Raw genomic sequence first — 25,167 nt, 5'->3', positions numbered from 1 at the left:
TTACTATTTTTGTGCTCTGGTGGTAATTTATGTTTACTGTATATCTATGCTAGAAATACTATACAATGTTTAATGTGGTATAATGTATCTCTTCCCAACTCTGCTTGCTCTCAGTGATATCACTTGATGGGTGGGAATATTGACAGCACAGACACTGGTGATCCTATAAACCAGGAACTATAGACCACTCAATGCCCCCAGTTGTTGCACATTTTCCGGCATACCCCTGGATATGGGTACCTTTCTCTGTCCTCCCTATGAGTGGTTTTCCAGTGGTTTAGTACCCAGCTCTAGACTTGAAGGGGATCTCTGCAGATATTTTGAGGTCTTCCCTCTCTCTACAGCTCCCACCTCTTTGGTACAGTGTTTTGGGGACCATAGCTACTTTGGTCTTCCCAGACTCCTCATTTCATCACCTTAACTCAGGGATACTGCTGTGCTTTGTCTGGGATAACCCTCCCTGCTCTGCAGCCTGGAAACTAAGCAGTAATCTGGGGCAATTAAAGGCTTTATTTATGTTTCTTATTCATTGATCACTGTCCTACTCTATCTGATGATAAAACACCTTTCCAATGTCTGATGAAAAGCAACTTTAATATATATGTCCAGATTTTAAGTTATTTCAGGTGGGAGCATAAATCTCATTTCTGTTAGTCTGCCTTAGCCAGAAGCAAAAGCCGCTTGGAAGGGTTTTAGATAGGAAAGTGACATAGTGTGCATTTTAGGCCAGTCTGTAGACCATGCACTCGCAAGGGACAAGACTTAAAGTAGAGTGACCAATTGCAAGGCACGTATATTAATTCAGGTGATGATGAGGCCTAAGGTTGGTCATGGTTGATGATGATACTAGGAAGGTGGGGAAGGATTTGAGAAATATGTAGGGGGAAGAATCTAGTTCAGAGTTTCTAAAAGGATGGATCATGAACCATTTACATCTGAATCACCAGTAGTATTTGATAAAATTACAATGCTGTTTCCTGCCCCAAGTTTATTGAATCTGAATTTCTAAGGATGAGGTTTAGAAATTTGTGTTTTAAACAAGCCTTAGGGTAATGCTTACAGCTAAAGTCTCAGAAGAAACTCATATAGTTTTTTCAAAATATGATCCTCATCTGGGCAGTCCCCAGTGGAACTGGGGATGATCTGAAGTGGTTAATTAAAAATAAAGGTTTACCCATGCATGTCCAGACCACTGAATCTGAATTTCTGGGGTAGTTGGTTTCAAGAATTTCTTAGGCACACTAAAGTTTGAAAACCAATAAACTAAAGTACTTCACAGACATCATCTCTTTTGAACCTCACTATAACCCTGAGAGGTAGTAGGTGGGTATTATATCTCTTGCTTTATAGATGAAGAAATGAAGTACAGAAGCACAAAGTGGTTTGCCTGTGGTAAAACAGTTATTATTGGGGACAGAAATCATACATCTTCCACCAAATCTGATTCTCTTTGTGCTATCTTTCTGTTGCCATTAAAATAGGTTATTTCTAAAATCTGTAGAAGGTATCCAAGACACTGGACCTGTGGTTCCAAACAATTTAGGAAGCCAGGAAAATGTGCTCTTTTTTGGTCATACTTTGTACCAAATAAAAATCTGGTGTGTCACTGGCCTGGGTCCCAGTCAGCTGAGTGATCCAGTTGTGCCTCCAGCCAAGACCTCACTAAAATGCCCTCTCAAATGGAACACCATGGAAACCATGATGTTCACCTTTCACAGATTTGCTGGGGATAAAGGCTACTTAACAAAGGAGGACCTGAGAGTACTCAGGGAAAAGGAGTTCCTTGGATTTTTGGAAAATCTGGCCATGGACAAAATAATGAAGGCCCTGGACCAGTGCCGAGTCGGCAGAGGGCTTCCCGAGCTTTTCCCCACTGATCGTTGGGTTCACCATCGTGTGCAATGACTGCTTTGTAGTACACATGAAGCAGAAGGTAAAGAAGTAGGCAGCACTGAGCAGTTACTTCCACCCTGATAAGAGTTCTCTCAGTGGCTTACTTAAGGAATCTCTGCACCACAGCGTTCCCCCCCTTCTAAGGATTTCATGATAAAATTGGGAACCTTAGAAAATGTGCAAATAAAATCCCACCCCCATTTGACAAGAGAAAGAAAAGGCAATTGAAGACAGATATATTTTTAATTTTTATATTGCTTGCATTCTCTTGCCCTCAGTAAACAAATTTCTGTTTTAGTTCCTAAAAAAAAAAATTGTTGGTTCAGCTCTCTATAGCAAGTACCTGTGATGAGCTTAATTGTCCGGGACAGATGTTTCTGTCTTTGATCATTGTCCCAAATGCTTTCTACAACTGACTTTGAATATCCTTTTTCTTTTAAACTTAGGACATAATGTAGTGCACATATTTGATATTTTCACTTAAAACAACTGAATTGGATACTAAATATTAGACTATAGTATAATCTTTTGAGTTTTTTTTCATGGTCTTATAAAAACAATTTCAGTGTCTTATAATTTAGGTTGCATTTAGCTTAGACTTCATAGTTTTATTTGTATAGTATGTTTTGTAGCTTGTAACTTCGCTCTATCACTACAACTGATAATATTTTCTAGTGAGAGTTTCTGTAGGCTTGAAGTGATTTCTTATGTGCCATGAATTTGAGGTCCTGTAATCTGTTTGACACAGTAGTACCAGTGTTAGCTTGCAAACAGTAGGAAAAGTAATTCTTTTCAGTCAAGATTGGTTTTTGGATTTGCTTTTGGAATTCTTGAATAGTCAATGAATTTTATTAGTATGTGAAAACAAGCAAAGCTCTGTGGCAAGGAATAAATAAGAGGCTTTAGGAATAGGATATAAATGGTTTGTTTCCCATTTTGTATGCTTTTTAAAACACAAAATAGTTATTTTTTTTAAACTTCTGGAAGTAAGTTACCATAGTTAAATAATTCAAATTTTAAAAATTGTTGTAGGTTTTCACAATGCAGAGTAGTTTATCTGCTCCAGAAAGCATATGGCGTTTGTGCAAAATGCGTAAGTTTGAAATGTATAGTGAATGAAATGAAGAATATAATGTAGGGAATATAAGAGGGTTTTTTTTTTTTTTTTAGCTTTCACACATTTTTTATTGTGACCCACAATAAGTAATTCATTTTACATAGTAACTCAGTACACGCATCTACGTAAAAAACAAAAATATCAAAATAACTTAAAAATTTCACAAACTGTTCTTACTATTATGTCCTAGGAATATAAGTGTTTTACTAGTTTAACTTCCTTATTACAAGAAAATTTATAGCAACTTTAAAATTTAGGAATACTAACTGCTAATCTTTTATGGTATTACTTAAAGTCTTTTTTAACATTTGAAAAAAATGAATAGAGAATTGTTTTAAATGTTTGAGGATAGATGCCAGTGTTTCTTAATCACTACTCTATTTTCTTCCTCCAATTTTAAAAAAAATTGAGATATATTTGATGTATTATATTAGTTTCTACTCTGTTGTTGATGAAAACTTTGGCAGATTGAAAAAAACTTCAGTAACACATTTTATCCACAAAATAGCATAAGGCTATCTGCATTTTCTTGATCTTCACTCTTCTTATTACATAGGAATTTGGAATGGTATATCGTAGTGAATCATTTTAGAATGCCATTCATAGGTTTCTTTCTTTGATATATATGAATAAGTGTATAATGCTTTTCTTCATTGTAAACACATCAGTGCGTTTTTCATACTTGTAATCTACAACCGTGTTTTCAAGAAGCTTACTTTTAAGGAATGTTTTTTTGTACAGTTACATCTTGGTTTATTTCTTTATTTTGTCACATTTATTTTCTATTTATTTCCAAAATAATGTTGACAAATTGGTCACAGAGGGATAATCTAACGAAAACCAAAATATTACTTTAAAAGACATTGCATATGTTAAAGCCACATTTAAGGGATCTTTTTTACTGCATTCGTAAGCATTATAGTTTATTCCCTAATATTGTAAAACACAAAATAGTACTTTTCTATTAATGTCTGAGAAATTACAGACTTTTGGAAAATTATATCTATGTTGGTAGTCAAAAGGAATCTAAGCAGCTCTCACATTTGTAAGAATTTAAATTTTGAAATATTTTATATGGGTACTCTGAGAAGTAGTTGTAAGAGTGTTATTTAGCAAATCATCAGTCATTGAAGAGAACACGTTTAGTAGCTAAATGTAAGGATTTTCTTAAAAATTTATTCGAAAATGCAATGTGCTGTGTGTTTAGAAATATCAGTTTTATCCACAAATCTGTAAGCAGTAACACATCCATAGTGACTATATTGTGGTTTCCCTTCACAGATATCAAGTTGTGCTAGTACAACCATATAAATAATTAATACCTGAAGTCTCAATGTAACATGGACATTAACAGTGCTGACAGATAAATGCAGACGCTTGGGAATCAAATACTAGGCGATTTAAAAAAGGTAAGAAAAATGTAATCTTAATTAAGGCCAAGCAGGCTGTAGTGTTAGAAGTAATTAACTAGTTTGTTTTTCATCGTATCAGGCTGTTTAAAAACACATCTGCATGATCCCATCTGTCTTAATGCTGGTAGAACTCAGCTGTAAATATCAGTTCTGTGAAAATAACAGTTGCAGATATCCTTGCCTGGTGAATGTCATAATGGATGATGTTCCTATAGCAAACACAATACAAAAAGGTAGTAATGTGGCTGACTAGAACTTGATAGAGTGCTAGATTGGGCGTATCAGTGTATACTCAAGACACATCTTTTATTGTGGATCCTCTTTGTCTCTGATGATTGCTATCACCACCATGTACTATAGAATGTAATGTTTTGCCATGTTTCTGAAAGGTTTCAGGGTTGGGTACAAAGCAGTTGACCAGTTGGAATCTTTGTTATAAGAAGAATGAGTTTTCAAGTTAAGGTTTACTTTTTATAGGACCATGGTTTCACTGTGTACCCTCATGTTAATTTCAAACTTTTTTTTTTTAAGGGCAGTATTAAGTTATGTTACTTAGACAGTTTTCCTGCCTTGTGCTTTTGAAGAATTTACAAGGCATATTTAGGAGAGGTTGCATTTATAGGTATTAGATATCAGTCGTTCACTTTCTAGCTGAATAAAATCATTGTCTGTTTTTACTAGGCAGTGACTCTAGTTTAAAAAGCTTAATAAATTACATCAATTTTAAAATTGTAATCCTTAATCGAAAGTAGTGCCATTTTTAGAATATCTAGTTTTAAGTTTATAATAAAGTGATAATTTACACCATAAACATTGCTAGTCTTTTCCCTGGTGTTTCTCCTTGTTTCCAAATGGGTATTCATAATAACTCATTTAGCCAGGATCTCTGAAAAGGATATCATAATACATTATTATAAAATAAACTGTAATTAACCAGACTGTCCAAGAAATGGAATTTAATTAAGGTAATTAAAGTATCTGGCCAACTGGGTACTAAAACCCATAAAATGCTTATTGTTTTTGTCCTTGTTGAAAATCCATATGCCAAAATAATAGAAATTTCCTTTTAGAAGAGACTTGTAGCACTTTAATAATCATCAAGGTTATCATGTAGATATAGAAAACTTGGTTGATTATTTGGTATACATAACCTAAATTATTTTTGTTGTTCAGTCCCCAGTTTTGCTTATGAAGGCGAAAATTTTGGAAGGCTTCTAGAATAAGAGTTTATAAATTCTGTGTAAGGACTTTTATCAAGGGCAGTCTTTGGTCACCTCCAAACAATATTGCCTGAGACTCTAGAAAAAGAACTGAGTCACATTTTGACTCAAACTAATATTGAGTTGTTGTAAGGATTTAGTATATGTCAAGCTTTTTTTGTTTTTTCTTGGTTTCTAAAAATCCTTTTCCAGTTTCTTAGTATCTCTGAAGCTACAAAGTTACCAAGAAGTACCAGTGATGTTACTGTGAACAGATGTTCTGTTACCTGCTATTTCCTCTTATTATAGGAGTGAATCTATTAGCATAAGTTAATTTACTTCTTTAATTCTTTTTTTTTATTATTTTAAAGAAAGGAATTTAGGAGGTTCTAGTATTCTCCATGGCTGAAGCTGAGAGTCTGAAACCCTGATGCTTAAGCTCTATTGTAGATCATAGCTCCGACTCCTTCAGGATATAAGGAAAAGGGATATTTCCACAATGATAGATCTTTGGTTGTACAGGTAAGTTATTTAGTTTTGCAGTAGTGAAGACATCTACAGTTTGATTTTTTTTTTTTAGGGGGTGGGAGCTTTGTATTTTTTTATACTTCTCTGCATGGACAATTGTACAGTTCATGGGAATGTGGAGCTATAGGGAATGGGATGGGGTGAAATATTTTCCCACTCTTTTCCCAACAGGGAAATAAATGAAGTGACTAACTACATTGGAATCTCTAGAGCATATTTGATACCCTAGGTATTTTTGATTCAAGGGCATTATGAAATTCCTTGACTTCTCTTTCTCTCTAATTGTCTCTTTAAATGTGTATTCATTTAGCTCTATCTATCTATCCTTCTATCTAATCAATCATATATCTGTCTCTCTTAATGGGGAGGAAACAGGAGATCTTTTTATACAAGACAATACATAATAGAATTACCAGGCTTCAGGAGAGGTGAATATTAAGAATCTTAAGTTGAATTGCATATGTGGTTCCCAGGTTTCGCTCTCCTACATTTAACCTTATAGATACTTTTAACCTGATAGAAATAGTGGTAATTGCTTGGCCTAAGAAATTTGTCTTAAAAGAATTGTGTGACAAGGATATTCTAAACCATTATTAAACAGTTCAAATTTATGTTCTAGATCAGTAATTTTCAACCTTTCTCATCTCGGCACACATAAACTAATTTCTAAAATTCTGTGGCACAACAAAAAGGATATTTTTTGCTGATCTGACAAAAAAATGGGTGTAATTTTGATTCATTGTTACTGGACAGCTATTGTTGTGCTGGCTGTTGTCATTTTTTTATTTGGCAGTCCGAGGGAAAAGAGGTCAGTGCCCCTGACTTTTAAAAATTCTCCCCTCCCCTCCCCTCCCCTCCCCTCCCCTCCCCTCCCCTCCCCTCCCCTCCCCTCCCCTCCCCTCCCCTCCCCTCCCCTCCCCTCCCCTCCCCATTACCATTTATCACCCCTACACCCTCTTCCACCTCTTCCCAGCGCCTCCCTGCAATCACCACACTGTTGTCTGTGTCCATGAGTTCTTTTTTTTTTTTTTTTTGCTCTACACCACCCCCCTCTAAAATCGCTGTTCTAGACAGATAGAAAAAGAATCCTATTTATGACACTTTCCAATTGCTCTTCCTCTTTTTGCTTTTTCACTTTGGCTTGTCTTCCTGGGATCAGGACCAGTTTGCTAAAAGTTGTTCATTTAATAAAACTAAATATTAGGATAATAAATATCAGCTAGAACATTGATCTTAATGGAGGATTGATTACCATTCCCTCAATCCCCAAAAATAAACTGCACTACTTTGGTAATTATAGCAGGCAGTGTCTTTGAAATATCATTTGGAGATTTCTTTTTCTTAAGTAAAGGTGATAGCTGGAGTGGTGTTGCATGAGGTGGACCATTTTGTTTAATGTTTGCTATTCCTTTCAGTTATTGGAAGGAATAACTGATGTGATCAGAGGGGCTCGAAATGTATTATCTGAAACATAGCTAATACTGTTTCAGAGAGTGTTTCAGATCCTATTAAATGTGAGGTAACGTAAGTGGGGGAGGCATGTGGAATTTGGGGTAGAATTTGGGGATTCATAGGAAAGGAAAGGCTGAAATTTGGTTGACTGCTGTTATCAAATAAGCCTTCCATATTCACTTGCCTCTATTCTAGAAAGTGCCACCGAATTGGTTGGTGGATAACATATAGAGAAAACTTCATTCTAGTTGCTAGATTGGATTTTGCTCATATGAATATGTTAACTAACAATTTTCTTTAATTCTAACACTACAGTGATTGAATTTCCAGTTCTAGTTGGGTGCTAGCTAAGGATTTCACCATGTGCCTCCTATTTAGTTAATTAGCAGGGGTCTTTTCTGAGATACTAGTTTGTAACTGAGTTTCTTTCTGTTCCCTTAGCAAGTTAAATTTTGTCAGGATATAATTTTGTGCTCCAGAGAAATTCTCTGAATTGCTTCAGTACTGTATTATGCAGCTAAAATAGGGAAAACAATTGCTTTAGTCTGTAATACTTTGCTAAGCATGGCAAAACAATGTTAGACTTGGTTGAGATAATCAGGACTTTTTTTTTGTTCCTTTTTGGTCATTGAATTTTGCACTCAGTTTATCAGATACCACATAAAGCCTGTGCAAAATAGAAAAGATAAGGAAAAGGTTAGAACAGAAGAAAATTCATCATAAGGAAGAGTGTTAAAATTTAATTTAACTTGCCCTGGCCGGTGTGGCTTGGTGGGTCGGGTGTCATCCCATGGACCAAAAGGTTGCCAGTTCAATTCCGATTCCTGTTCAGGGCACATGGCCAGGTTTTGGACTTGATCTCCCAGTGGCGGGGGATGCAGGAGGCAGTTGATGATGTTTTGCTCTTATATAAATGTTTCTCTCTCCCTCTCCCTCTCTGTCTAAAAATCAATTTTAAAAGTCTTAAAAAAAATAAGTAAATATTAAAATTTTTATTTAACTCTAATCTTCAGAATTTTAAGGAATTTATTACCTTAGGTACATGCAGTATGTTAATTTCAGGCAAGAGATTTTTATAGTCCTCTATTTGGTGCTTCTATTGCCAAAGAGATCTTGGCTTTATTTGTAAAATTTCTTATTATTGGGATCAAAGAAGGAATCAAAGGATATATTATAAATAGGTCTGATTTAGTTTGAAACTTGATGACACTGTTATTTCAATGTAATACTGCCTGGATGCAATAGTCTAAGGCACTGCTTCTCAAACCATCATGGGCATATAAATTACCTGGGAATCTAATTAATTGGTAGGTATGGGGCAGCGCCTGATGTTATGCATTTCTAACAAGCTTGCAGGAGATGCCCAGGATGTTGGTCCTCAGGTCACACATTGAGTTACAAGAGCTTGAGATAACAAAAAGATCTTTGTTATAAAACAGTGTCACTTTAAATATGGCTAAATAGCATGGTTTTGAGAACTGTAAAACTTGGGCCTTCATTGTAATTGTTGCATGGAATAAAGACATTTTTAGCAAAAGAAACAAAAAGGTTTAATCTTTCATATTAATCAGTGTTTTGATCACTGGAATGGTAAAGAAATAAAATAGTCCCTCACCGGTGGTGTTTTATCATGTTATGTATGTTTATAGTACTTCTGGGTACTAATAATAATAAGCTTATTTCATTAATAATGATAAGGCAGGGATTTTGCTCTCATTCAGATTGGTGTGGAAAGAAAAGAAGGTCTAGGAATGTTTGTTACTGGAATCATTTGAGTTTTATATGCCTTTAATTGTTATCACATTTTAAAAAGGAAAGGTTACCAGATTGTTTTTGTGTGTTGGTAAAATATTACTATTTCCAATATATTTGAGCTATAAATCATGAGTATAATCAAATTTGCATCAGCAGTATTTGCATTTGATTTTATAAGTCCAGTTAGTTTTCTTTTTATATTTACATAGGTATTTAATATTTAAAAATCAGTCACCTTCAAGTTTGAGAGCTTCAGATTTGGGTACATGAGACAAATAAATTTATATTAATATTTTTTAGTTTGTGCTCTTTTGAAACATCAAAAGTTTAACTTAATTTTTTTGTAATTAAAAGTGGGTATTTATGGATCATACAGTGTTTATTATATGTGAATAAAAATAATAGACTGTAATCTTAATATGATTTTAGCAAAAGAGAATTACATGTCAGCTTCCTCTAATGAATCCCAAAACAGTAAAAGTTTACTGTGAGGAATGTATTTCTAACTTCTGATTGGCGTCCCACACTTAACTGTTCATGTGATTGCTGTGGAATTCTCTAGAACAAGTTTTTATGCTTTAATCCCAGAGCTGGTTTTGTGATTGTTGTAAGATTTTTAAAAATTTGTTAATTAAAAATGTAAAAGTATGCCATACTCTGAAAGAAAACTAAATTCAACCAACTTACATATGTTACAGGGCAGGGTACTTTCTCACTCAGTTCATTTGCCAGCAGGCAGGAACAGCAAAGACAATTTCTTTTTATGTTTCTTTTCCTGTATGTGATAACATGTTTCTGTGTCTTCTGTGGTTCTTCATAACCTTTCCAACTGCTGGATAGTTCTAGTTGAGACAAAGGGCAAATTGTATTAGATTTGCGGGGGTAGGGGTAGAATGGCACTGGGGTTTATAGGAGAGGGAGGCTTTGGGAAGGGTGGCAGAGAGGAAGGGGAGTATTGGGAAACTTTGCACTACAGCTGTTGTTGGCTTCTTTCTTTGTCTACCCTACGCCACATTGGAAGTTAGACAGTGAAGTAGCAAAGTCTCCTGTGAAAGCTAAACAGAAGAGCAGAAGAATGGAGACTTGACATTTTAACAGCTCCTTTATTCTGCATGCCGAGAGAGCCTTTGGAAAATAACCACTAAACCCCTCAGAGTTTACTCAAATGGATCAGTGGGGGCATTTTTCAGTTTTCCTCACATATTTATTTTAGAAATAGAAACACCAAGCATTCATACCAGAAAATGTTCATCTCCCCAGTACACCTTAAAACTGGGGCATACACACATATATAGGAGTTCTAAGAAGGAAGGGATGGGGTTATAATGTGTACTCCTGATGTAAATATAGTATTTGCTTCAGGGGCTTCTTTCCCTTTTTCTTCTATCCTCTAGAATACTTTATTTCACTTGCTAATTTATGGTTCTACTTCTAGGAACTCAGGAGGCTTGGCTTGGCTCTGTTTTGCTCTTAGCCACTGCAAACTAAGATTGTGATTTCTATCAGTCTGCTTAATTACAAAAAATTCTACTGCAACCAAAATTTTTTGGATGCCACATAGTTTGTTATCAAAGGATTTGACCTGAAACTCCTTGTAGTAACAGTGAATTAAAAAGAGCAGCTCCTGCCTTTTTACCTCCCAGGAATATTTTGAGAAAACATGAGAAATGATTGGGATAGGTTTTTTGTGATAGCTATGGTATGAATTCAAGATTATTATTTTAGTAACCAAGATCGAATCCTGTCTTTGAGAGAGGTCTTTTCTGGGCCCTTTGTGCCTATGTATCTGAGAGGCAGATACATGGTGAGGCAGGTTAAGAGCTTGGTCTCTTGAGCCCTGCCCTGCCACTTAGCTGTGTGGCTTTGGACAGATAACTAAAAATGTGTGTGCTCAATCTCCTCATTTGTAGAGTAGAGATTTTTAATAGCACCTGTTCTAGTTGTTGTGAGGCTTAAGTGAGTTAATTTATATAAAGCATATAGAATGATTCCTGGAACATATTAACTGCCATATAATGAATGCTTAGCTGTTATTAATAGCATTTTTTGAAATGTTAATAAAATAAATTATATCAAGTAATTTATTAATATTGACTATACTTGGATTAAAAAGTTGTAGCTTTTTACTTTTGTTTTAGGTATATTAACTATTACCTTTTTCTCATTATTTTGTTTACATTTTTGAAGGTTTCCCAATGAGTGGATCATGATGACCGTATTGTAGGGACTTGCCATAGTATGGCTGCTTCCCGATCTACTCGTGTTACAAGATCAACAGTGGGGTTAAACGGCTTGGATGAATCTTTTTGTGGTAGAACTTTAAGGAATCGTAGCATTGCTCACCCTGAAGAAATCTCTTCTCATTCTCAAGTACGATCAAGATCACCAAAGAAGAGACCAGAGCCTGTGCAAATTCAGAAGGGAAATAATAGTGGGAGAACTACTGATTTAAAACAACAAAGTACTCGAGAATCATGGGTAAGCCCTAGGAAAAGAAGACTTTCTTCTTCAGAGAAAGATAATGTAGAAAGACAGGCTGTAGAAAATTGTGAGAAAAGGCAAACAGAACCTGTTTCACCAGTTTTAAAAAGAATTAAGCGTTGTCTTAGATCTGAAGCAGCAAACAGCTCAGAAGACGACTCACCTATAAAATCAGACAAGGAGTCAGTAGAACAGAGAAGTACAGTAGTGGACAATGATGCAGATTTTCAAGGGACTAAACGAGCTTGTCGATGTCTTATACTGGATGATTGTGAGAAAAGGGAAATTAAAAAGGTAAATGTCAGTGAGGAAGGGCCACTTAATTCTGCAGTAGTTGAAGAAATCACGGGCTATTTGGCTGTCAATGGTGTTGATGACAGTGATTCAGCTGGTATAAACTCTGATGACTGTCAGCCTGATGGGAACACTAAACAAAACAGCACTGGTTCCTACGAGTTGCAGGAAAAATCAGTAGCTGAAAATGGGGATTCGGACACCCACGCTTCAGTGTTCCTTGATAGTAGGAAGGAGGACAGTTATATAGACCATAGCGTGCCTTGCACGAACTCAGAAGTGCGGGTCAAGTTGGAGGACCACAAAACAGTAACTGCCTGCCTGCCTGTGGAACATGTTAGTCAGCTGACTACTGAGCCAGCTACAGGCCCATTTCCTGAAACTCAGTCATCTTTAAGGGATTCTGAGGAGGAAGTAGATGTGGTGGGAGATAGCAGTGCCTCAAGAGAGCAGTGTCATGAAAACACCAGTAACGCCCCGGACTCAAGACTTGAGAGTATGCCGGTCTCCGGAGAACTGGAACCATCCTCTGATGTAGACTGTGTTTCAGCTCAAACAATGTCTTTATCAGAACCTCAAGAACATCGGTATACTCTGAGAACTTCACCACGAAGGGCACCCCCTACCAGAAGCAGTCCCACTAAAAACGGTTCTCCTTGCAGAGAAAATGGACAGTTTGAGGAGAATAATCTGAGTCCCAGTGAAACACATGCAACTGCGAGTGATAATATACGTGAGTCTCCCACAAATCCTGGTGAAATTTCTCGGAATGGAAAAGGGCTCTGCTGTGACTCTGAAACTTACGGGACTGAAGGACAAAGTAAGCCACCCTCAGAGGCGGGACTCGGTGTTGGGAACTTGCCGTCTGCCAAAGAGAGTGCCAATCCGCACATTACAGACGAGGAAGATGATGATCCCGATGTTTATTACTTTGAATCAGATCATGTGGCACTGAAACACAACAAAGAGTATGTGTAAATATGGTAACCATGAATTCTGCTTTGTTTATTATTCCCCAAGTTCTCAGTATTCATAAATGTCTATTCATAACATTTTTACTACAGCTAAAAATTAATGCTTTAGCTGAGGTTTTAAGTTTAACATAATTTTCTCAACTCATTAAAAAACACACAAACCTCCAAAAAAGGAAAGACTTTAAAATTCAATTTTTATTTTCTCAACGGCAATATGATTTTTTAGTTTTGGTATTTCAATATGTCTCAATAAGACGAGATGTGGAAACTTGGTGTTTTTTGTTTTTTAGTAAGTTACATCATTTGATTTAATTTATAAAATGCCTTAGGTTATCGCAGTACACTTTGGTTTATAGTTATAGTGCACTATGAAGTGTCTATCCTAGGTAGTGTAGAACAATTAAGGAGTGCTTAGATGTCATCCAGATGAGGGAAATCTGGTGGACTACAAATCTGCTTTGATCTTAATTATTTATAGCTAATTTCCAGTTACAACTTTTGATTTAAAAATGTGCTTTATGCATTGTTTCTTATTTTTGTGACTTAGAGAAGTATATATTACTGTTAATACTATGACAGCTAGTTGTATGTTGTAATTAGCATATTAGCAAGAGTTAGTTTTCTCTTTGGTTGATATAAAGCATTTGAGACAGCTTTTTCCGGATCCTAAGTTATAAGGGGAGACTATATCTTAAAATAATATCAGTTCTTAACCTTTGTGATGAAGGTACTTTTTAAAATAAAGAATTCAGGGTCCAAATTTATCACAGTTTTGCTTAGAATAAAAGACAAATATATATGTTAATCATCTTTACTTTTACAGAGTAGGCTTTTGAATTAATATCACAATCAGATTATATAGGCTATGTAAAAATACTGATTTGGGGAACCTTTGTAATGTTTTTGCTGTGACAGTTGCCAGATCTTGGTATGTATCAGAACAAAGTATCAAATCCTGGTTGTGGACCATGATAATCTTTTGCCATGTGTTACAGATAATTCGTATATGTATATGATAATTTGGTGGCCTTTTAGCATAGGCCTTCTGAAAATTTTCTTCCTTTTTCTTTATAAGTAATATTTTAATACTGGGTTTAATAGAGACATCATTTTATCTGAGCATTTTATTATTTTGTGGAACTGTGTAGCATTTTCATATATTTGAAATATTTGAAGTACAATTTGAGATAGAAAAACAACTCAAAATTTGAGTTTTTACCTTTAGTATTATGTATCAGTTTTTAAAATTTTATTATTGATATCAGAGAGAGGAAAGGAGAGGGAGAGAGAAACATCAATGATGAGAGAGAACCATTGATTGGCTGTCTCCTGCATGCCCCCTACTGGGGATGGAGCCTGAAATCTGGGCATGTGCCCTCACTGGGAATCGAACAGTGACTTCCTGGTTCATGGGTTGACGCTGAACCACTGAGCCACACTGGCCAAGGAGTTTTTAAAAGTAGAGTTGTTTATCTACAAGTGCAAAAAAGCAGAGCATATGTCTTGGGGAAATTCCAAAAGCTCAAGAAATGTGCATTTTTACAAAATGGTAGTCTGTTAATTTTCTTTTCTTTTTATTAGTTCTTTGGCAAAAGAGGTGTTCTTTTAAGGTGTAGCTGGTTATTGATGATGAAAAATATTTTCCCATGAATTCATTAATATTACCTATGTTCTCCCTGCATGATTCTGACAGATGATGTTCCTATCTAACAGTTGTTAAAGAATCATGTTCCATATTCCTAACCCTTGAGAATAAGAGCAATACAGTTTCAGGGTTTTTTAGGTTATACAAAGTCCTTTGAATTTCCATAGCAGTTGCTTTATTAGGGCAGTGTTCTCACATTAATGCCTCATTGGGTGACTTTGGGCAAAAGGAAATCACTCCTTGCTTTTTTGCCTGTTCCAAATCTTTTGAAATAGCACCTTTTAACACTTCACCTTCAACTTTTTTCCCCCCAAAAGGAAACAAATTATGAGAAGTGAGGTGGAGAGGGAGCATCTTAATTAACATTTTGGTTAGAGATAGTTTAAGTTACCTTGGGAGAGGGTGTTTGATCATGTCAGATGTAATCTGTTCCAGTAAAGTCCCTATTTCTTTGCTTTTTGTCTAGAGCCAAGAGATGGTTGGATATAATGCTGTCTCTTTTTAACCCAAATTGTCATTGTTAAAAATAGCATCATGATACCTGTCTAAGTGCTTTCAAGTCTCAAATTTCTGGCAGTTTAAAAATGTTAAAAGGCACTTGAGGTAAAGGAAAAAAACAAAAAAGACACTTGGGGTAGATGGATTACTATTCTCCTGTGCACACAGATGTACATACACCCAATCAAATATTTTTCTTCTTCTTTCTCCTCATACTGGAAAATTTCTCCAGATAATTGCCTTTTGAAACTAGGAAATGAGCATTGCTTAGCCTACACATGAGTTTCTCTACAACTAGGGAATGAGTATTTCCTAGTAGCCCGTTTAAAAAATACATGTATGCTATTAATAGAAAACAATGAGCATGGCATAGTTCTTTGTCTGGAGCCAGGAGGACATAGCTCTTCTTTATTCCAGTTGCAACACTCCTCTAAATTAACATTGATTATTTAATCAGCAACCTTCTATCCTAGCATTCAGCCTGAAATTTATTCATCTTGTGTGTAAGGACATCATGTATAGGGTCATCTAGTCACTTGTAAATGTTTGTAAAGATACTGTGTGTAGAGTCTTATCCTTAGACTCGATTTATAGTAATTAGGCCCATACACCAGTGAAATGAATCTGCAGATGTTCTGGGCCCTTATACCCTGTTTCCTCTCTTCTACAGGACATAAATCTACAGTGTACTTTTATATATTTATTTTTCCAAATGGAAAACTCCACTGTGAGCAGGGGACTAATGAGTATCTTTTTCTTTGGCACGATTCCAGCTGTGGATTGTTTTACCAGATGTGTTTTCTCAAAGATTAGGGGATAGGGAATCAAAATAAATATACTTTATCTCAAATGCTTTGATCTCAAGGTTGATGAAATCTGTCATAGTGGATAATACCTAGTGACTCCCTTCTGGACCTCAATAGCCAGACTGACTGAGATCATGTACTTAACTGTGGGTTGCCCTTTCTGTTTGGGAATTGACCTTCTGCTGATTTTTGAATCAGAGGAACTAAAACTGATCTCTAACTTTTGAAGTTCTGACTCTAGGGAGAGCGGATGTGGAAGAGTTTATAGGTCCTGGGTTTTAACATCCAGAGCTTTTCTTCCAATTCAGAAGGCGATCACTGGAAAATAAATTTTCAGATGAAAATGCGATTTGGTCTGTTGCTTCTGAATTCTCATTGTACAAGAATATTTAAAAAAATATATATTTAAAGGGCCTTGGAAAGCTGCATTTAATGATGATGTAACCTTTCATGAACCAGGTAGAGGGCGAAAAGTCAGCTTTAGGGTTTCTAGATTCTTGAGGTCTTACAAAAGATTAACTCATTGATAACATTGCTAATGTTTATACTGATTTTTAAATTTCTAGATAAGGAAAGTGTAAGAGTAAGATAGATAGTGGTCATCTGAGAATATTGCTCATGTAGTCTTTAGGTAAGAATCTTATTTTCAAGCCACATTAAAGAATATTTACAAGAAATGCAGTTTCAGATTTGATGCTGAAAATGTTAATGCACTAGATAATTATGTCCTTCTGGTGAACTGTGCTTAAGATGAATCATTTGATACCTTCATCAGTTTCAGAAGTCTACAGAGAAAGTCCTCATCAGTTTTTTAGGTTTACTTCCTGTAAGACTACTTTTAATGTTTGCCAAAGTAGATTCAAGGAAAAGTAGATTCAAGAAAAGCCCAGGACTGTGGATGGATTTTGCTTAGAAAGCACTAAAGGAGTCATCCTGAATAGAATAATTTTACATTTGTACAGGTGCTTTGTAATTTACAAAGCAGTTTCATCTAGTTTCATATTTGATACAACAGTTTTGAAGTAGAGAACATAGGTGCATTATATAGTTTCCATTTCCTAACTCATGATTAAGGTTTTTAGGTGGTTTGTTTAAAGAATCGTGGTAAATTGTTAGTAGAAGTGGGACTAGAGCTTCTGCCTTCTAATTCATAGTCTGAATTACACGTGGTTAACTCATCCAACAAGGACCTATTCCATGAACTTTTGGGTTTCTAGGTTGAGATCTCTCATGGAGCAGATCTTGGGTACTCAGTTTTCAAAATGCTTTAGCCCTACTTTAAACTCTGTAATTGTCATCATAATTATCTGATTTTGTCTGTCAGAGAAGCAGCATTATAGGTAAGTAACCCTGTCTATTTATTGAGTGAAATACTTTCATGTTCACTGTAAAGAACATTTTGTTATTATGTCTGTGAAGAATAATTAGTATGTACAAACTGGGGAATAAAAACTACAGCTATAGCTTGACTTTAAATAGAGGATTTGGCTAATTTCCAAAAAATACTTATGGGAGGAGTTTAGAATGCAGTTAGGTATATTAAAGTCAGAGGTTACTAGGGAAAACTCATGGCTTGGTGTACTTTTTCAACTCATTGGAAAAGGCTGTGGAATATAATAGCCAGATTGGCCCCAGTAGTTTGGCACAATTAGTGGCAGGAGGGCGATAACTGTCCTAAGTATACAATTTTTGGTTGTAAGTGGAATAAGCCATTGACTAATCAAGATATTCACTGAATTCTTTGTTTTTTCCTTTGAATACCAACATTTTAAATTTCAACTATCAGTGTTTTCTAAAAGTGATTCTCTGTTGTAATCCACGTATATTTGTACTGAAGTATAATTTAACTTTTTCTTTTTGATTTAGGGTTATCTTTGCTGACAGGTTATATAGTGAGAATTTTCTTGCATCACTGCTAAAATAGGCCTGTTTTCACCTATGTTAAATGACTTGGGCGTCTCTGCTTTTTTAGTCTTATAATTGGGCTCTTTTTTATGTTATTTTGTAAGTTCCATGGCTTCCTATAATTCTCTTTTTTTTTTAGAAAAAATATGTCCTTATTGATTTCAGAGAGAGGAAGGGAGAAGGAAGGGGAGAGATAGAAAAGAAACATCAGTAATGAGGGAGTCATTGATTGGCTGCCTCCTGCAAGCCCCCTACTGGGGATCAAGCCCTCAACAAGACATGTGCCCTGACCCGGAATTGAACCCGGATCTCCTGGATCCTAGGTCAACGCTCAACCATTGAGCCACGCTGGCCAGGCTCTCTTTCTTCATTTTTGTTGGCTTTCATTAGTCACTTGTATTATCATGGTACTTTCCTCTAATACCTCATCCTTACCTTTTAAATGACTGCTTTTAGTTCTCTTTAAACTTGGAAATAAGAATAACCAAGCTTGTCAGAATTATGTCTCATGATTCTTGGGTGATGCACTGAGGAATTTCTCTTTGAATGCATAGATAAACATTAATGCATGGGATCTTTGTTTTAATTGAGTGGTTTTTTTATTTGCTTGCTTTCTGGTTTGGAGTCTGTGTCTTATGTAAATTACCAGATAATCTAAATTCTGAGTGGAGAAAGAATAGTTTTTTCATTATGTATGGTAATAAATACTCTTTATGTATGGTAATAAATTAGCAATAAACCCATCTAAAATTAACTTATTTGAGGCGTAATGGAAACTTTAGCTTCAGGAAATTTATTTCATAAATTTTATAATAGGCTCAAAATGTATTTTTACATATTTCTTAAGCAGACTAGTATACCACATCTACTATTTCTGTGATGATTCATGTCATCAGATATTATAATATATAGTAATTAATGGCAAGATCTGTTTTGTGACCTTTATACCTCTCTGTCCCCCCTTTCCTCCTATAGGGTCTGTTAACTCCTGTTTTATTTACATTTATTATGGAAAGCTGCTTCTACTTGTCTCTTTAATCTTGGATTTGTAAAGTGGTGAGAGGGGACTGAGCAATTTGTTCAGGGCTCTCTCAGTAGGCAGAATTCTCTATAGTGTTATGTTTTAGTTTCCACATGTCTAGTGATATTTATATGATTCTTGTTCCTTGTATAGCTCCTTGGTAGTTGTTCTTTGCTTGGTTTCTGACATGCAGCTTTCTACTCAGCTAAAGGCCCAAGGGGACCTCTATGCAGATTTCTGTGTTTTCTGTCTCTTCCTGTTTTGCTGCTTTCTCTGGTGCTCTGCCCCTCAAATTCCACCTACCTCAGCTTTCCCAAACTGTTTTCTTGTCTCTGCTCATCAAGGCCTGTTCCATAATATTGACAGTACCTCCATGCAGAAACTAAGTGTGATCGTAGGGCTCATCTCATTTGTTTGCCCTCTCTCACAGATTACAGTCTAGCACTGCCTGTTGTCCAATGTCTAATAACAGTTGTTTCTGTATTTTTTCCACTATTCTGGTTGTGTATGACAGGAGGGTATTTGGTATTAGTTATTCTGTCATGATTGGAAGCAAAAATCTCTGATTAGATTTTAATATGCATTAAGTGTGTTTTCTTTATGATACTCATCTCCAGTCTTCTGGTTAACAATATGAAAATTATATTTTTTTCTTTTTAAATTTTGAAAAATAATTTTTATTTTTCAATTACAGTTGGTACACAATATTGTATTAGTTTCAGGTGTACAACCCAGAGATTAGATATTTATATAACTTACAGAGTGATCACTGTGATAAATCTAGTATCTATTTAACACTTTACATAGCTACTACAATATTATTGACTATATTCCGAATGCTGTACTTTACATCCCCATGACTGTTCTGTAACTACCAATTTGTACTTCTTAATCTTTTCACTTGCCCTAGCTGGTTTGGCTTAGTGGTTAGAGTGTCGGCCCATTGACTGAAGGGTTGCAGGTTGTATTCCAGCCAAAGGCATGTGTAGGAGGCAACCAGGCAATGTGTCTCTCTCACATCAATGTTTCTCTCTTTTGGTTTCTCCCCCTCCCCCCCCCCAAAAAAAAAAGAAAAAGGAAAAAAAAGAAATCAATGGAAAAATATCCTCGGGTGAGGATTAACAAAAATACATACATACATACATAAATCTGTTCACCTTTTTTCTCCTCCAACTCCCTTCTCATCTGGCAACCATCAAAATGTTTTCTGTATTTGTGAGTCTGTTTCTGTTTTGCTTATTCATTCATTTTGTTTTTTAGATTCCACATATAAGTGAAATAATATGGCATTTGTCTTTGACTGACTTATTTCACTCAGCACAATGCCCTCTACGTCCATCCATGTTGTTCCAGATGACAAGATACTCTTTTTTTATGGCTGAGTCATATTGCATTTTATATATATACCTCCTCTTCTTTATCCATTCATTTATTGATAGACATTTAGGTTGTTTCCATGTCTTGGTTTTTGTAAATAGTGCTGCAGTGAATATATGGGTGTGTATGTCTTTTTGATGTAGAGTTTTTGGATATCTTTTGGTAAATATCCAGAAGTAGAATAACTTTATCCTTCATTGTCTCTTTTGATAACCTTTGTTTTCAAGTCTATTTTGTCTGGTATAAGCATTACTACCCCAGCTTTTTTTGTTTGTTTGTTTCCAGTTTCATGAAATACTGTTTTCCATTCCTTTACTTTCAGTCTGTGTGTCTTTCTATCTGAAGTGAGTCTCTTGTGTACATCATATGTAACGGTCTTGTTTTGTTATTCCTTCAGTCACCCGATGTCATTTGATTGGAGCATTTAATCCATCTGCATGTAAAGTAATTGTTGATAGATATGTATTTATTGTCATTTTATTATTCATATTTTTGATCATTTTTTAACTTCTTCTTAAAGAAGACCCTTTAACTTTCTTGTGATACTGGTTTGGTGGTAATGAACTCCTGTAACTTTTTCTTTCTGGGAAGCTCTTTATCTGTCCTTCTATTCTAAATGGTAGCTTTGTTGGGTAGAGTAATCTTGGTTCTAGGTCCCTGCTTTTCATCACTTTGAATATTTTGTGCCATTCCCTTCTGTTTTGCAAAGTTCCTGTTGAGAAATCAGTTGACAGTCTTATTGGAGCTCCCTTGGAGTTAACTTACTGCTTTTCTTTTGCTGTTTTTAAAATTCTCTCTTTGTCTTTATCCTTTTGCATTTTAATTATGATATATCTTGGTGTGGGCCTCTTTGGGTTCATCTTGTTTGGGACTCTCTGTGGTTCCTGGACTTGTATGTCTGTTTCCTTCACCAGGTTAGGGAAGCTTTCTGTTATTATTTTTTCAAACAGGTTTTCAATTTCATGCTCTCTTCTCCTTCCATTATCCCCATGATGTGAATGTTGGTATGTTTGAAGTTGTCCCAGAGGCTCTTTATCCTCTTTTTCTTTTTTTCTTTTTGCTCTTCTGATTTGGTGTTTTTTGCTTCCTCATATTCCAATCACTGTTTTGATTCTTGGCTTCATCAACTCTACTGTTGATTCCCTATAAATTATTCTTCATTTCAGTTAATGTTCCTTCATTTCTGACTAGTTCTTTTTTATGGTTTCCATGTCCTTTTTTATACGGTTGAAGTTCTCACTAAGTTCATTGAGCATCCTTATAACCAGTGTTTTGAAATCTGCATCTAGTAGATTGCTTGGCTTCATTTTGTTTAGTTCTTTTTTGAGAGTTTTGTTCTTTCATTTGGGACATGTTTCTTTGTCTCCCATTGTGAGAGCCTCCCTATGTTTGTTTCTGTGTAGTATTTAGAGCTGCTACATCTTCCTGGTTTGTTAGAGTGGCCTAATGCAGTAGGTGTCCTGTGGAGTCCAGTGACAGAGCCTCCTCGTTGTTGTGTACACCCTCTTGTAGTTGAGTTTTGGTTGCTGTTGGCACATCAATGGGAAGGATTTACCTCAGAGTAATCTGCTGCAAGGACTGGCCATGACCACCGTGAAGGATGCGACATGGGCTGACTCCATGGAGCAGGACTTATTCCATTCAACTGAGCCACACTGGCCAGGGTGTGAATATGCTTTTAAAATGATTATAAGTTTAATCCAGTTTCTTGTAAATGGTTTTTTTTTTCCATTAAAATTTAATGTAGAATTTTTTGCAGAAATTTATTTTCCCTGATACTGTAACTTTTTACCATTTGTATTAAGTTGGAGAACTTTGATTCAACTTTTTTTTGCTACTTTTCACATGTCCTACATTTTTCTTCCCCTTCATTTTTAAATGCATTTTTGACATATTTTAGCTAACAGTTCTCAGAGTATAAGAGCATAAGATTATTTTGTTATGTTTAAACTTTTAGTTGGAGGGAAAGGGTCATAGTAATGGTTTATTGGCAATGAGGCTAAGAATTGAGATTGAAAAAGATTACATCAAAACCTAAAGTATGTTCTTAATAAACATTTCAAAACATGGATGTGAAGAGTCAAGTTAAATGAAATGTGTAGTATTTTATGTCATAATTCAATTTTTAAGTCACTAATTAACATGTTTTTGTTTTTAAAATGCTATGTATTTAAATCTAGAATCTGAATATTTAAAGAAAATTTTATTCGTGAATTTTTTTACAAAGGTTGGACCAGATTTGAGGAATGCTCCAATCCCCTTCCATTACCATTTTTAGCTGGCAGCATGATTCTGAGGAAATATCTAACTTTTTTCATGGTTGTCACTTTTCTCATCTATAAAGAAAAGCTGATATGATTTGATTTCTGTAATTCTAATTTGAATTCTCTTCCTCTGCCCTTCCCTTACTTTTGGTACTGCTCAGGCTTCAGTTATTGACTTTCTATTTATTTTGCTGTTCTACTTGAGTGTTCTCACTGCTGTAGCTTTAATTACCATCCAAATACTGATAGATTTCCGTATGTGTATTTCCAACCAGATTGTTCTTGAGCTTCAGACCAGTTACCAAGATATTTCCATTTTCATGTCCCATGGTAAACTCAGTGGAACATGTCTAAAATTGAACTTACTTCACATGCACCCAATATTTGACACTATCTTTTTACTTAATTGATAGTGTCTTTCACTTGCCCTGTCTAGAAGAGTATGAATATTCTTTAGTTACTTTTTCACTACTCTATTCTCCTACCAGTGTTACTGATTTAACTTTATTTATTCTCAGTGTAACTTTTTAAAATTTAGGTCACTAACATCTCTTTTCTGGATTAGGGAGATGCTACCTTAATTGCTTTCTGTGGTGCTCATGTACCATTTCCCCATTGGACTCCTATACTGTAGATGGAGTAGATGTCCTTAGAATAAAATCTCTTTAAAAAGAAATATTGCATGATGTTTAAACATTCTCTTTTACTGTTTACCTTTCACTATGTATTCTAAACAGATTAAACCTTTAGTTCCTTGATTATTATGTTGTTCTACTCTAGACTTCCTTATATGTATAACTGTCTGCTCTAGTCCACCCTTGCACCCATTTCCCTGGTTATTGTCCTTCCTCTTTCTGCAAAAGGAGACGGCTGTCTCAATTTACACATCGTAATCTCTGAGAAGTCTTTCCTGTCCTTCCAAGACTGATTAATCGGTCCATATGTGCTCTGTCATAGCAAATTATACTTGTTTGTAACCATCTACAATAAATAGACTTAAAGCTCTTTGAGGGAACCATGTATTTCTAGTTGGTTGATGTGTCATTGGAGAAATGTCAAGCCATATTCTGCTTTAAAAATGTCAGAAAAATTTAGCATGCTTTTCATAGTAGAATTTTTTTAAACCATTGGTTTGACTTTTAAGATTCTGAATTAATGAGTTAGTATTAGTGATGATTTCCTGTTTCTACTTCTATAAAATTCTAGAGTTTTAGATTTTCAAGAGAAAAAAATGAATAAACTACATACTCATTCACATAGTTCACTAAACTCAGGAACTGGAGAGAGGTGGTGGTGGGGGGGTGTTGGGCATAGAAGGGTGTATTTCATGATCAGGGATGGTTGTCTTGAATACCTTACCTGGTAGTAAAATAATGTTTTTACATGGCTGTATAAAATGTGAGCTCCATTGTTAATACCAGACCCCAAAGAGAGAAGTTACTGTATTATAAAATAAATGTACAAGTGTGGTATGATCAGTATGTTTTATATGGTTTTAAATATATTTTCAAAATCTAGAGTAGAGTTCTGACATTAGGCTTTACAAAGCGTACAGAATGGTAAGAATTTGGTTGGGGATTGTCTTTATTGAATTTTGAAAGGCTTGAAAGAAGATATGTGTCGTTTATTTGTGTGTCTGTCCTATTTAAAGATTTTCAATAGAGGATATTACTCAGCTTTTTCTGTATGAACTTATATATTTGAGTAGATGCTAGAAATAATTTAAAAATGACATGTCCTATGTCTTTGAAATTATTGTGAAATGATTTTATACAGATAGCTTAACAGATACGTAGTTTGCCTATATTTGAAGTGTGTTGCCTATTAGAGTATTAGTTTATAACTAGAAATTACTAGCTTGTTTCTATTATATGAAACTTTAATGTATTTGTAATTCCAGAACAGATGAACTTTTTAGATGTTACAGTGATTGTTTCTTAGAATGGGTAATCCAAATCTCCGGAGTAGGGAAAACATGTGACTCTCGATCTGACTAGTGGTCAGGATTTTTTCTAGATGATTGTGCAACTTTTATTACATTGACCACAATGCAGTTACATTCATCTTTCTATTTTACGAGGGAAAACTCAAGAATTCTGTGTATAGATTTAGAAAAACAGTTACTGGGAAGAAGTCGAAAGGTCATCTTTAAGGTTTATTACCACAAGAAATCTGGAAGAAAAACAATCCCATTGTTTGAAGGAAATGTGAATTAAAAAATTTACTGGCACATTCTTTAAAAAATTCCCTATAAAAGCCTTTGTATGGTACTTCAAAAGGCATTCAGCTATTAAAATCCAGCTATTAAAATCTAGTAAGGGTCTTCTTTAGGCTATTTTAAGAACCTACAAGGGAAATAAAGTTGAGATAGAGCTTGTTTTGGTAAGAGCTTGTTGGTTGCAGAAATCAGAAACCCATTCAAAGTATGTCAAATAAAAAATAAAGGTTTATTTTAAGTAAATAGACAATCTTAGGCATATCCAAGGTCAGGAAATAAAGTCTAGCCAGTCTTCAAAAAATTGTAACCAGTCCCTATTTAATTACTT

At 35.2% G+C, this 25,167-nt stretch overlaps 1 protein-coding gene and 1 pseudogene across 8 annotated transcripts in view; both read left to right on the top strand.

The window, feature by feature from the left end:
- ZZZ3 (zinc finger ZZ-type containing 3) overlaps positions 1 to 25,167 on the top strand; it is a 72,491-nt gene that overhangs the window by 14,628 nt on the left and 32,696 nt on the right. For 6 of the 8 annotated variants that reach the window (XM_087820533.1, XM_016216775.2, XM_087820531.1 and 3 more), the window contains exons 2-4: positions 4,292 to 4,419; positions 5,993 to 6,143; positions 11,544 to 13,099. In XM_087820533.1, coding sequence (XP_087676659.1) covers positions 11,595 to 13,099 — 1,505 coding nt within the window. In that variant the 5' untranslated portion in view covers positions 4,292 to 4,419; positions 5,993 to 6,143; positions 11,544 to 11,594. The other 2 variants (XM_087820530.1, XM_016216773.2) reach the window with 2 other exon arrangements.
- Positions 1,668 to 2,174, top strand: LOC107540105 (protein S100-A10 pseudogene; annotated as a pseudogene).

This window comes from Miniopterus natalensis, chromosome 9 (assembly GCF_054644295.1).
Source record: "Miniopterus natalensis isolate mMinNat1 chromosome 9, mMinNat1.hap1, whole genome shotgun sequence".
Lineage (NCBI taxonomy): Eukaryota > Metazoa > Chordata > Mammalia > Chiroptera > Miniopteridae > Miniopterus > Miniopterus natalensis.
Note: the sequence above shows the minus strand (reverse complement) of the source record. Positions and strands in the feature narration are given on the sequence as shown.